General features: G+C 43.8%; 1 protein-coding gene across 2 annotated transcripts in view; it reads left to right on the forward strand.

The window, feature by feature from the left end:
• Nucleotides 1–14,076, forward strand: part of LOC106566674 (metabotropic glutamate receptor 7) — a 143,923-nt gene that overhangs the window by 99,786 nt on the left and 30,061 nt on the right. The window contains exon 8 of one of the 2 annotated variants that reach the window (XM_014134936.2): nt 5,392–6,327. The exons of the other annotated variant lie outside the window; for it this stretch is intronic. Within the exon in view, the coding sequence (XP_013990411.2) occupies nt 5,392–6,327 (936 nt within the window). The remainder of the gene's footprint in view (nt 1–5,391; nt 6,328–14,076) is intronic. 2 annotated transcript variants of the gene reach the window in all.

The following is a 14,076-nucleotide window of genomic DNA, read 5'->3' on the forward strand; positions in this document are numbered from 1 at the left end:
TCCCTTGACAAGTGTCAGTTTTGCCACACATCTGTCAACTATGTTGGACATATCATATCCCAGAATGGAGTGGCTACAGACCCCTCAAAGATTGAAGCTGTCACCACGTGTCCAAGGCCTGAAACTGTGACTGCTCTGCGTTCTTTCCTAGGATTCTGTGGATATTACAGAAGATTTGTCAAAGACTATTCTAAAGTGAGTTACCCCCTGAATCAGCTCTTATGCGGATATCTTCCCTCTGCCAAGAAAGGAAGAAAGTCCAAGGAAGAGGAGAAAGTCTACCTCAACCCCTCAGAACCATTTGGATCAAGGTGGGATGAGAAGTGTGAATTAGTATTCGAGACATTGAAGGAAAGCCTCACAAAAGCTCCTGTGTTGGGTTTTGCTGATCCTCAGTTGCCATACGTTCTCCATGTAGATGCTAGCCGCGAAGGGTTAGGTGGAGTACTTTACCAAGACCAAGGTGAGGGTCTGCATCCCGTGGCATTTGTGAGTCGAAGCCTGACCGCTTCTGAACGCAACTACCCAGATCACAAGTTAGAGTTTCTTGCGTTGAAGTGGGCCGTGGTTGATAAACTACATGATTACCTGTATGGGGTCAAGTTCGAGGTTAGAACAGACAACAACCAATTGACATATATCCTCACGTCCGCAAAATTGGATGCCACTGGTCATCGTTGGCTAGCTGCGTTATCTACCTATGACTTTAGTCTCAAGTACAGGCAGAACATAGATGCCGATGCTTCATCTCGCCGCTCTCATCAGCAATCTGCAGTGGAACAAGATTGGAGTGACTTTCCTGCATCTGGTGTCCAAGCCATGTGCCAGATGTCTAATGTTGTTAGAGTAACTCCTCGATCATCTAGTAGAGTGATTGGTCAGTTGGGAGCCTCTATGCATTCTGTGCCTCAAGCATACTGTAACCTGAGCATGCTGAAGTCTCACATGCCCAGATTGAGCACTTTGGAACTTTCTGCATCACAACAAGAAGACCCTTGTCTGGGAGAGATGTGGGTTGCTCTTAATAAACATGATATTACCAGTGTGACAAAGACCAAACATCCATTCATCTCTTTGCTCCTGAGAGAGTGGGAGAAGCTAAAGATGAAAGATGGAGTTATGTACAGAATCACACATCCGCCAAACGAAACTCGTTGTGCTCAGTTACTACTTCCAGAGAAGTTCAGAACTATGGTCCTCAAGTCGCTGCATGATGACTCAGGTCATTTAGGATTTGACAAGATGTATGGACTTGTCAGAGACCGGTTCTACTGGTCACACATGAAAATGGAAGTAGAGGAGTACTGTAAATCCTGTGCTCGTTGTGTACAGAGGAAAACACTTCCAAAGATAGTTGCTCCGCTTGGTCGTATGCAAAGTGATGGACCTATGGACCTTGTGTGTATGGATTTCCTGTCCATTGAGCCTGACTCACGTAACACAGAGAATGTCCTGGTTATTACGGATCATACATGAGATACGCTCAAGCTTTTCCTACGAAGGATCAGAAAGCATCCACTGTCGCCAAAGTATTGTGTGGGAGAGGTACTTCATCCATTATGGTCTACCCAAGAGGATGCATAGCGATCAAGGTAGAGATTTTTAAAGTCGACTCATCCGTGAGCTACTGAATATGCTTGGGGTGGAGAAGTCAAGGACAGCACCATATCATCCTCAGGGAGATCTACAACCCAAGAGATTCAACCAAACCTTGTTGAACATGCTTGGAACTCTTGATCCAACACAAAAGAACAAATGGAGTCAGTTTAACCTGTTTGGGCTAGGGGGCAGTATTGAGAATTTTGGAAAAAATATGTGCCCATTTTTAACTGCCTCCTACACCAACTCAGAAGCTAGAATATGCATATTATTGTTCAGGTTTGGATAGAAAACACCCTAAAGTTTCTAAAACTGTTTGAATGGTGTCTGTGAGTATAACAGAACTCCTATGGCAGGCAAAAACCTGACAAGGTTTCATGCAGGAAGTGGCCTGTTTGACAAGGAGTCGTGCGTCTTGCATCTGTTTATTGAAGAGTAAGGATCTTAGCTGTAACGTGACAATTCCCAGGGCTCCAATAGGCTCTCAGGACCCGGGAAAATCATGAAGGTTGACGAGGCAGCCTCAGGCTGAAACAGATTATCACCTTATCCAAGTGTCCCATTAGGTGACAAAGGAATGAGGCGCGTGCGCGATTAGCCCCCGTGGAGTATTTTAATTCGGCTGTTTAGTTTATTGCAGATTCCCGGTCGGAATATTATCGCTTTTCTACGAGATAAATGGCATAAAAATTGGTTTTAAACAGCGGTTGACATGCTTCGAAAGTACGGTAATGGAATATTTAGACATTTTTTGTCACGCCATGCGCACCACCGTGGATTACCATTCGTATAGTGTCTAGAACGCACGAACAAAACGACGCTATTTGGATATAACTATGGATTATTTGGGACCAAACCTACATTTGTTATTGAAGTAGAAGTCCTGGGAGTGCATTCTGACGAAGAACAGGAAAGGTAAGAACATTTTTCTTATAGGAAATGTTATTATGGTGAAGGCTAATCTTGCCGGGTGTCTAAATAGCTAGCCGTGATGGCTGGGCTATGTACTTAGAATATTGCAAAATGTGCTTCATCCGAAAAGCTATTTTAAAATCGGACATATCGAGTGCATAGAGGAGTAATGTATCTATAATTCTTAAAATAATTGTTATGCTTTTTGTGAACGTTTATCGTGAGTAATTTAGCAAACTGTTAGTAAATTCCCCGGAAGTTTGCGGGGGGTATGCTTTTTCTGAACGTCACATGCTAATGTAAAAAGCTGTTTTTTGATATAAATATGAACTTGATTGAACAGACATGCATGTATTGTATAACATAATGAAGTAATTGAAGTAATAGTATTTCAAACGATTCAAAAATTGCGCCACTGGATTAGACTGGCTGTTACGTAGGTGGGACGAATTCGTCCCGCCTAGCCCATAGAGGATATATTGGGCATCTAGTGCACTCGTATAACTGTACTCAGAATGAAGCGACTGGCTACTTGCCCTATTTTGTGTGGACGTGAAGCTAGATTGCCCGTTGATATCTGTTTTGGAGTCTTGAGTGATAGCTCTTCAGAGAGAACTTACCTCAAGTATGTATCTGATATGAAGAAACAGTTACAAGTTGCTTACAAATTTGCAGAGAGCACTGCTGGAAAGCAAAACCATGAAAACAAACAGCGATATGATAAGAAGAATCGCTACACGCAACTTGTGCCTGGAGACAGAGTCCTTATATGGAATCTAGGACTGCACGGAAAACATAAGCTGGCAGATCGCTGGGTTTCTACGCCATATGTGGTGGAAAGTCAGATGTCAAACTTACCTGTGTTCCGTTTGAAGCCTGAAAGTGGAGATGGACCCATTAAGATTCTTCATCGGAATCACCTGCTACCACTGGGGCAGAAAGTGTGCCTAGAACCTGTGGTTAACATAGAACCAACTCCTAGTAGAAGCACCCTGCAAAGAAGGAGGAAGAGAAAGGGAAATTAAAAGTTGCCTGGAAACTGTACTCCTCGGGAATGATGAGAAAGTTGAAGAGGTTAAGAATCCAGAAGATGAGAAGGATTTCGACTCAGAAGATGAGGACATCGGAGTATGGTATGAAGTGCCTAATACAAACTGTAGGAGCCGAGAAGTGGAAGAGATGTCGGAACCGTTTAGCTTGGACCTAGACATAGTCTGGAATCAAATGACAGGGGAACCTGAAAGAGCAGAACAAGTTGTAGAAGCAATAGAGTCCAGTCAAGAAGCTGAGGTCGCAACTGGAGTTGAAGCAGATGATAATGAGGCATCTAACTCAATTAAAGAGATTCAAGAAGAGGAACGAGAAGTTCAAGGAGAAGCAGAAACTTCAGAGGAAATAGAAGGACCAGGCATAAGAAGATCTCAGAGAGTAAAGAAAGCTCCTGTACTACTTACCTATGATAAACCTGTAGTTCGCTTGTTAAGCTGTGGCCAATGGGAGTTGACCTGGTTAACGGGAGGCCTGGGTAAAAACGAGAGGGAGAGAGACGTTGAAAACTACAGTATTTCAATGGGTTTCAATTCCAGAGACTGAGCTCTTTGGGCCACGCTCTTTGGCCATGCACACCTGTGGTGGGTTTGGCATCGAAATGAGAATGCATGAGCAGAAAAGAACCACATACGTACTGTAAAATATGGTGTTGGAACTTTGATGTTATGGGAGTTTTTTGCTTCTCTGGTCCTGGGGCCCTTGTTAAGGTCCAAGGCATCATAAACTTGACTCAGTACCAGGATATTTTAGCCACAAACCTGGTTGCCAGGAACCTGATAATTGGCCACGAGTGAATCTTCCAGGAAGACAGTAACCCCAAGCACACATCAAAATCCACAAAGAAATGGTTAATTGGCCACAAAATCAACATTTTGCAATGGCCATCTCAGTCTACGGACTTGAAATCCATTGAAAACCTGTGGTTTGAATGGAAGAGGGCAGTCCATAAGCGCAGATGAAGGATATCAAGGATCTGGAAGGATTCTGGGTAAATATTATTTGGATAGTCCACATGTAGATGCTCTAAAAAATGAACTATCTACTAACCCTAATCCTATGCCTAACCCTAACCTTATCCTAACCCTAAACTTAACCCTTACCCTAACCCTAAACTTAACCCTTACCCTAGCCCTAACCATAACCCTAACCCTATCCCTAACCTTAACCCTTATCCTAACCCTATCTTTAACCTTAACTTTAACCCTTACCCTTATTCTAAACCTAACCCTAACCTTAGCACGCAGTTGCATATCAAAAGATAGTTTGTTGATAGCATGACCAACTACAAGTGGACTATCCGGACTATCCAAATGAAGTGTGACAGGATTCTGTATGGAAGAATGGTCTATGATCCCTCCTAATATGTTTTCCAACTCCTAAAACATTTTACAAAAAGGCTCAGTGCCGTAATCGTTGCAAGGTGAGGCATTGAAAGGTATTGAAAACAGGGGTGTCAATAATATTTACCTCTACCTTTGTGAGAAATATTTGTATTCCTTGTTAAACAAGCATTAGTTTAAAATAATATAATTTCCCAATTTATTTGAGTATACAATGTAGCTTAGTATTTGAATTATTTATTTTATACAGTCATTATTGCTCATCTTTATCAGGGTGTCAATAATTTCGGACCTCACTGTATCTCATCATGTATCTCATCCTGCATCCAGGCCCATTTGCCTGTCAGGTAGATGCAAACGACTTCATCCCTATCGACTAACCCTCTTATCTGAAGTGCTACTTCCACGGCCTGTGGTCTCTCTCTCTCTCTCTCTCTCTCTCTCTCTCTCTCTCTCTCTCTCTCTCTCTCTCTCTCTCTCTCTCTCTCAGCTGGAGGAGCTGCAGTGGCCAGAGGGAGAGCAGGCGGTCCCTATTTCCATGTGCAGTCTGCCCTGTAAGACAGGTGAGAGGAAGAAGAGGGTGAAGGGCATGCCATGCTGCTGGCACTGTGAGCTGTGTGATGGTTACCAGTACCAGTATGATGAGACCTCATGCCGCCTTTGCTCTTACGACATGAGGCCCAACCCCAACCGGACGGAGTGCCAACCTATCCCCATTGTCAAGCTGGAGTGGCACTCCCCCTGGGCCGTCATTCCCGTGTTCCTCGCTATGCTGGGTATCATCGCCACTATCTTTGTCATGGCAACGTTCATACACTACAACGACACACCCATCGTACGTGCGTCAGGCCGCGAGCTGAGTTACGTGCTGCTGACGGGCATCTTCCTGTGTTACATTATCACCTTCCTGATGATTGCCAAGCCTGACGTGGGCGTGTGCTCCTTCCGGAGGATCTTCCTGGGCCTGGGGATGTGCATCAGCTACGCTGCGCTGCTCACCAAGACCAACCGGATCTACCGAATCTTTGAACAGGGGAAGCAGACAGTGACAGCCCCGCGCTTCATCAGCCCCACCTCCCAGATCGCCATCACCTCCTCCCTCATCTGTCTGCAGCTGCTGGGCGTGCTCGTCTGGTTCGCCGTGGACCCGCCCAACACCATCATCGACTACGACGAGCAGAAGACCATGAACCCCAACCTGGCGCGTGGGGTGCTGAAGTGTGACATCACGGACCTGCAGATGATCTGTTCGCTGGGCTACAGCATCCTGCTGATGGTCACATGTACCATCTACGCTATCAAGACCCGTGACGTGCCAGAAGACTTCAACGAGGCCAAGCCCATCGGCTTCACCATGTACACCACCTGTATAGTCTGGCTGGCCTTCATCCCCATCTTCTTTGGCACAGCCCAGTCTGCAGAGAAGGTGAGTCATCCCTCTCCCTCCCTCTCTCTCCCCTCTCTCTCTCTCTCTCTCTCTCGCTCTATTCCCTCTCTCTCTCTCTCTCTCTCTCTCTCCCTCCCTCCCCATGCACTGCTTCTGCTCCTTCCGGCCTGTGTTTTATCTCATGCAAACTTACACACTGACATAGGCACACACTGACATAGGCACACACTGACATAGGCACACACTGACATAGGCACACACTGACATGGACACACACTGACATAGACACACACTGACAAAGACACACACTTAGAGACACAAAAACAGATACACACACACACACACACACACACACACACACACACACACACACACACACACACACACACGCACACACGCACACAACCAAACACACAGGGTCTGTATGCTAAAGACTCATTTTCTTTTGATTTCAAATTCATATGGCTCAGATGTGCATAATAAAACACACAAGGACTGCAGGAGACATAAATAGGCATTAGAAAGGGGGGGATGCTGTGAGATGTAGCAGCTCCTTATGTCATTATCTTAGCTTTCACGCCTGGAGCTCAACACTAGCTATTATGCCTCATCCTGTGGAGGAAGACTAGGAGGAGGAGAAGAAGGGGGAGAAGGATGAGGTGGAGAAGGAGGATGTGGAGGAGGAAGACTAGGAGGAGGTGGAGGAAGAAGTCTAGGATGTGGAGGAGAAGGAGGATGAAGAGGAAGAGTAGGAGGTGGAGGATGAGGAGGAGATAAGGAGGAGTTGGAGGAGGAAGATAAGAAGGAGGAGGTGGAGGAGTAAGAGAAGGAGGAGATGGAGGAGGAGGAAGCGGTGGAGGAAGACTAGGAGGCAGTAGCGGTGCGTGGGTAAATCACTGTGGAAGCCAAGCCAAGCCAGTAAAAAAGCCATATTACAACCTATGTTGTGATAATTGCGTTGTTTGCTCTATAACCCACTTGTTCATACGCCACCGTGATATACAATAAGGCTGTGACAACAAAAAGACAACAGTGACACAGTGGCGGAATATATTTAACTACACATACGTTTGTTTCATCACAAAACCGCAGAGCAGCATCTGTCCAGTGAAGTCCACAAAGCAAATATTGCATGTAACCAACAGTTACATGACCTGCAGCATAGTCAAGCAAGTTAATGTTTTCTACAGTTTACTAAACAACTACTAATTTATAACCACAGAGTTACCGCAAGTTATAACAAAGACAACAGGCGCACTACCTCCGTTATTCTAGCACCATTTCAACTTAAACATTTAAACATCATCAAATCAAAAAGGCTATACATGCTTATTTTATTACACTGAAAACAAACTTAAAAATAGCAAAACTACTTAGTCCAATCAATGTTGCTAAATACTGTATCATGTGGCTGTCCATGGTACTGATTTCTGTGTGTGTGTGTGTGTGTGTGCGTGTGCGTGTGCGTGTGCGCGTATGCAAGTAAAAAAAACGAATTGCCTCACCCTACTTGTAGACTAGTTGACCACCAATGCCATGGTCCTCTCTTTCATGTTGGCCAAACGGTTTATGCTGTGTCATACAGTACACTTTTTGTTTTTGTTGTCATGGGCTACCTAGCTAAAATGCTTGCTAGCCTAACTTCCTCGCATGGGCAACAATGAACCAGCTAAGTTAGCTAGCTAGTTAACTTGAGCCTACTATGCTACATCTAGGCTACAATTGAACTTCAATTGTCTCAGGACAGTGGCACAACATATTCATTTATGGTTAGATCAGAATTGCAGTCATAATCATTGGCCTGTTCAGAGAATTAAGCCCCATCTCCATCCATGGCTTAGGAAAGGGAAGATTTAGCAAGCTAGCTACTGCAGGACATCAGCACAAGCAGACCAGAAACAGACAAGTTTATCTGAAAATTAAGTTTTGCTTAAGATGTAATTTGAATGGTGTAAAGCCAAATCCAAACTGGCCTCCCTTGGGGTGCATTTTGCTGCACCAGGACAAACCACTGCTGAGATCAGCTCAATGCTGATTGGCTAATTCTTTTATGTTTTTTTATCAAGTGAGGCTAAATGCTTGCCAGTATCAATCAATCAAATGCTACAGTGGCTTACATTTTGTACTATTTTGATCCAGAGAGCATCAGATACATGGCTACACATAATGAGACAGAGGGGTGCTGTTTGCCCTCGCTCAAACTATTTCTCCGGTGAGATTCAGATCCTTGCGATGTGATGGAAAATTATAAAAACAGAGAGACGAAAGACAAATTATTATTCTTAATATAAAAATACATATTCACTACCGGTCAAAAGTTTTAGAACACCTACTCATTCAAGGGTTTTTCTTTATCTATACTATTTTCTACATTGTAGAATAATAGTGAAGACATCAGAACTAGGAAATAACACATATGGAATCATGTAGTAGCCAAAAAAAGTATTAAACAAATCTAAATATATTTTATATTTGAGATTCTTCAAATAGACAGCTTTGCCTTGATGACAGCTTTGCACAATCTTGGCATTCTCTCAACTAAATTCACCTGGAATGCTTTTCCAACGGTCTTGAAGGCGTTCCCACATATTCTGAGCACTTGTTGGCTGCTATTCCTTCACTCTGCAGTCCGACTCATCTCAATTTGGGTGAGTTCTGGGGATTGTGGAGGCCAGGTCTTCTGATGCAGCACTCCATCACTCTCCTTCTTGGTCAAATTGCCCTTACACAGCCTGGAGGTGTGTTGGGTCATTGTCCTGTTGAACAACAAAAGATAGTCCCACTAAGCCCAAACCAGATGGGATGGCGTATGACTGCAGAATGCTGTGGTAGCCATGCTGGTTAAGTGTGGTGTCTTGAATTGTAAATAAATCACAGACAGTGTCACCAGCAAAGCACCCCCACACCATCACACCTTCTCCTCCATGCTTTATGGTGGGAAATACACATGCGATCATCTGTTCACCTACATCGCGTCTCACAAAGACACAGCGGTTGGAAACAAAAATCTCCAATTTGGACAAATTTCCACTGGTCTAATGTCCATTGCTTGTATTTCTTGGCCCAAGCAAGTCTCTTCATCTTATTGGTGTCCTTTAATAGTGGTTTCTTTGCAGCAATTTGACTATGAAGGCCTAATTCACACAGTCTCGTCTGAACAGTTGATGTTGAGATGTGTCTGTTACTTGAAGCATTTATTTGGGCTGCAATTTCTGAGGCTTGTAACTCTAATGAACTTATCCTCCGCAGCAGAGGTAACTCTGGGTCTTCCTTTCCTGTGGCGGTCCTCATGAGAGCCTGTTTCATCATAGCGCTTGATGTTTTTTGTGACTGCACTTGAAGAAACGTTAACAGTTCTTGAAATTTCCTGTATTGACTGACCTTTGTTTCTCTTTGCTTATTTGAGCTGTTCTTGCCATAATATGGCCTTGGTCTTTTACCAAATAGGGCTATCTTTTGTAAACCCTGCCTACCTTGTCACAACACAACTGATTGGCTCAAACGCATTAAGAAGGAAAGAAATTCCACAAATGAACATTTAACAAGGCACACCTGTTAATTGAAATGCATTCCAGGTGACTACCTCATGAAGCTGGTTGAGATAATGCCAAGAGTGTGCAAAGCTGTCATCAAGGCAAATGGTGGCTACTTTGAATAATCTCAAATATAAAATATATTGAAATTTTTTTAACACTTTTTTGGTTACTACATGATTCCTTATGTGTTATTTCATAATTTTGATGTCTTCACTATTATTCTACAATGTAGAAAATATTAAAAATAAAGAAAAATCCTTGAATGAGTAGGTGTTCTAAAACTTTTGATCGTTAGTGTATATTGATCAAATATTTGGGGAAGCCTGGCTTCTCTTGGCATCAATGAATAATCACCACAGCTAGGAGGAGGTAGAGGAGGAGAAGGAAGACTAGGAGGAGGTGGAGGAGGAGGAGGAGGAAGAGGAGGAAGAGGAAGACTAGGAGGAGATGGAAGAGAAGAAAGAGGAGGTTGAAGACTAGGAGGAGGAGGTGGAGGAGGAGGAGGTGAAAGAGGGAGAGAAGGAGGAGGAGGTGGAAGAGGAGGTGGAAAAGGGGGATAGATAATCTGAGTCAAGACATTCCATTCCTCGACAAGGTGCACTCTAGAAATGCACTTGACATCAGCAGCTACTGGAGTTGATTGAGAATGTGACCTCCTGACCCCCTGTGCTAGTCATTGCTTATCTGAATAGTATTGGACAGAATACAGATTCATTTATCAGCTCTATTCTTGAGTTGTGTGTGGTGCTTGGCAGGCCTTGTGTACATGTAGCTGAGTAGAAGTTTTCCACTGACAGACTATCAAGGTCGACAGGAAAGTTTTACGCCTAACCTTTTGAGTGCCGCCCCGTTCAATATCCTTCCTGCTAGGCTACAGAAAGTGATTGATCACAAACTGATTTTCCTCATCTCAATTTGCCACTGATTTCATAGATGAATTACACTCTCAGTTAGCCATTAGGAGTTCATTGTGTAGAGCAAGCCCTTAATGTGTCCATCCTCCTTATGCAGTTAACTCATACAGAACACTGGCTATCATCTTACATGCACGTAAGCCACAAAAAAAAACACGGCAGTAGCCTCTTGATGCAAGGCTCTTTATAGGCCCACTCCTGTGGCCTTTAGCAGATAAGGAGGAGTGGTGTTCACAGGGAGCCCTCCATTAACTCCTAAGTGTGTGTGTGTGTGTGTGTGTGTGTGTGTGTGTGTGTGTGTGTGTGTGTGTGTGTGTGTGTGTGTGTGTGTGTGTGTGTGTGTGTGTGTGTGTGTGTGTGTGTGTGTGTGTGTGTGTGTGTGTGTGTGTGTGTGTGTTGTACGCTTTGCTCCCAGGGACTGATTGCTGTATTTGACCAGACTCCTTATCTCCAAAATACCTTGCACTTGTTGCTTGTCACTGAAAAGCCCCAGAGACGTTTGGTTTTGATTTATCTGGGCCATTCAGGGACTCTCATTATCTAAAGATGTGTGGTGATACGATGCCAGGAAATTCCTAATGCTAAGCATGAGATCCTGTTCATCTCTGTTCATTTCGCTTTGATCGCATTGGCCAAAGCTCTGTTGCCGTATTGACTGGATTCTCTGCAGCTCTCCACACCTGTGCCTCCCCACACCCAAACCCATGCTGTGTGAAGCGATGCACACACAGCAACAAAATATCAAGCAGCGCTCTTTCCCCCCTCCACACCTGCACTTGCACAGTCAGCCACTCAGCAGACAGTACACAGCGAATGACCATGAGAATAACCAGCTTGGGTTAAGGCCAGATTGACTGATTCTACTTCTGACTGGCAGTCCTTCAGACAATTGAGAAATAGATGTCTTACTCTGATTAGAAAAGCAAAGTCAACATACTTCTTGAGTTGTGTATCTGAGAGTGGTGGAAATCCAGCAGTAGCTGATTTGTTTATCCATTTCTACTGCAGATTTCTGCCCCCTTCCTAGGCCGTCATTGAAAATAAGAATTTGTTCTTAACTGACTTGCCTAGTTAAATAAAGGTGAAATAAAAAATAAAAATATAAAATTTAAGACAAGCATAGCTGCTGAAATGTTGATATGTCCAGGTCTAAAACCAGACTGGTACACATTAAGAATATCATTTTTAGTTTCAAAAAAGTTATTCGCTGAGAGTTTGCCAGGCAAGATAGTTTAGAAATGGGTCAGTAGTTATCTAGGTCAGAAGGATCTCCACCTTTGTAAAGGGGAAGGACATGCACCGCCTTCCAGATCTTATGGGTAGCACCAGAAGCAATTGTTATATTTTTATTTGACCTTTATTTAACCAGGTAGGCCAGTTGAGAACAAGTTCTCATTTACAACTGCGACCTGGCCAAGATAAAGCAAAGCAGTGCCACAAAACAACAACACAGAGTTACACATAATAACACAATATAAAAATCTATGTACAGTGTGTGCAAATGTAGAAGAGTAGGGAGGTAAGGTAATAAAAAAAATCTAAATCAAATCAAATGTATTTGTCACATACACATGGTTAGCAGGTGTTAGTGCAAGTGTAGCGAAATGCTTGTGCTTCTAGTTCCGATCATGCAGTAATATCTAACAAGTAATATAACCTAACAATTTCACAACAACTACCTTATACACACAAGTGTAAAGGAATGAATACGAATATGTACATAAAAATATATAAATGAGTGATGGCCGAACGGCATAGGCAAGATGCAGTAGATGGTATAGAGTACAGTATATACATATGAGATGAGTAATGTAGGGTATGAAAACATAAAGCGGAATTGTTTAAAGTGGCTAGTGATACATTACATCAAGATGGCAAGATGCAGTAGATGGTATAGAGTACAGTATATACATATGAGATGAGTAATGTAGGGTATGAAAACATTATATAAAGTGGCATTGTTTAAAGTGGCTAGTGATACATTTAATTACATCAGATGGCAAGATGCAGTAGATGGTATAGCGTACAGTACATACATATGAGATAAGTAATGTAGGGTAAGTAAACATTATATATATAAAATGGCTAGTGATAAATTGATTACATACATTTTTCCATTATTAAAGTGGCTGTTGTTGAGTCAGTATGTTGGCAGCAGCCACTCAATGTTAGTGATGGCTGTTTAACAGTCTGATGGCCTTGAGATAGAAGCTGTTTTTCAGTGTCTCGATCCCCGCTTTGATGCACCTGTACTGACCTCGCCTTCTGGATGATAGCGGGGTGAACAGGCAGTGGCTCGGGTGGTTGTTGTCCTTGATTATCTTTTTGGCCTTCCTGTGACATCGGGTGGTGTAGGTGTCCTGGAGGGCAGGTAGTTTGCACCCGGTGATGCGTTGTGCAGACCTCACTACCCTCTGGAGAGCCTTCCGGTTATGGGCGGAGCAGCTGCCGTACCAGGCGGTGATATAGCCCGACAGGATGCTCTCGATTGTGCATCTGTAAAAGTTTGTGAGTGTTTTTGGTGACAAGCCGAATTTCTTCAGCCTCCTGAGGTTGAAGAGGCGCTGCTGCGTCTTCTTCACCACGCTGTCTGTGTGGGTGGACCATTTCAGTTTGTTCGTGATGTGTACGCCGAGGAACTTAAAACTCTCCACCCTCTCCACCAATGTCCCGTCAATGTAGATAGGGGGCTGCTCCCTCTGATGTTTCCTGAAGTCCACGATCATCTCCTTTGTTTTGTTGACATTGAGTGTGAGGTTATTTTCCTGACACCACACTCCGAGGGCCCTCACTTCCTCCCTGTAGGCCGTCTCGTCGTTGTTGGTAATCAAGCCTACCACTGTAGTGTCGTCTGCAAACTTGATGATTGAGTTGGAGGCGTGCATGGCCACGCAGTCAAGGGTGAACAGGGAGTACAGGAGGGGGCTGAGCACGCACCCTTGTGGGGACCCAGGAGGATCAGCGGGGTGGAGATGTTGTTACCTACCCTCACCACCTGGGGGCGACCCGTCAGGAAGTCCAGGACCCAGGGAGGACCCAATAGGCCATGGAGGCGAAATAATTACAATTTAGCATTAACACTGGAATAACAGATGTGCAGATGAGTAGAGAACAGAGATACTGGGGTGCAAAAGAGCAAGAGGATACGTAACAATAAATATTAAATTGCTTAGATCATAGGAATCACTGTGCTGGCATATTTATAGTACTATCCAAGGCCTTTGATACTGTTGGCCACCCCCCACTCATTCAAAGGTTGTCTGAAATGTGCCTCGACTAGGCGTCTTGTAAATGGTTTGGGAACTATCTGTCAGACAGGACACAATTTGTGCTTTCTG

The sequence above is a fragment of the Salmo salar genome, chromosome ssa13 (assembly GCF_905237065.1).
Source record: "Salmo salar chromosome ssa13, Ssal_v3.1, whole genome shotgun sequence".
In the NCBI taxonomy this organism is placed as follows: domain Eukaryota; kingdom Metazoa; phylum Chordata; class Actinopteri; order Salmoniformes; family Salmonidae; genus Salmo; species Salmo salar.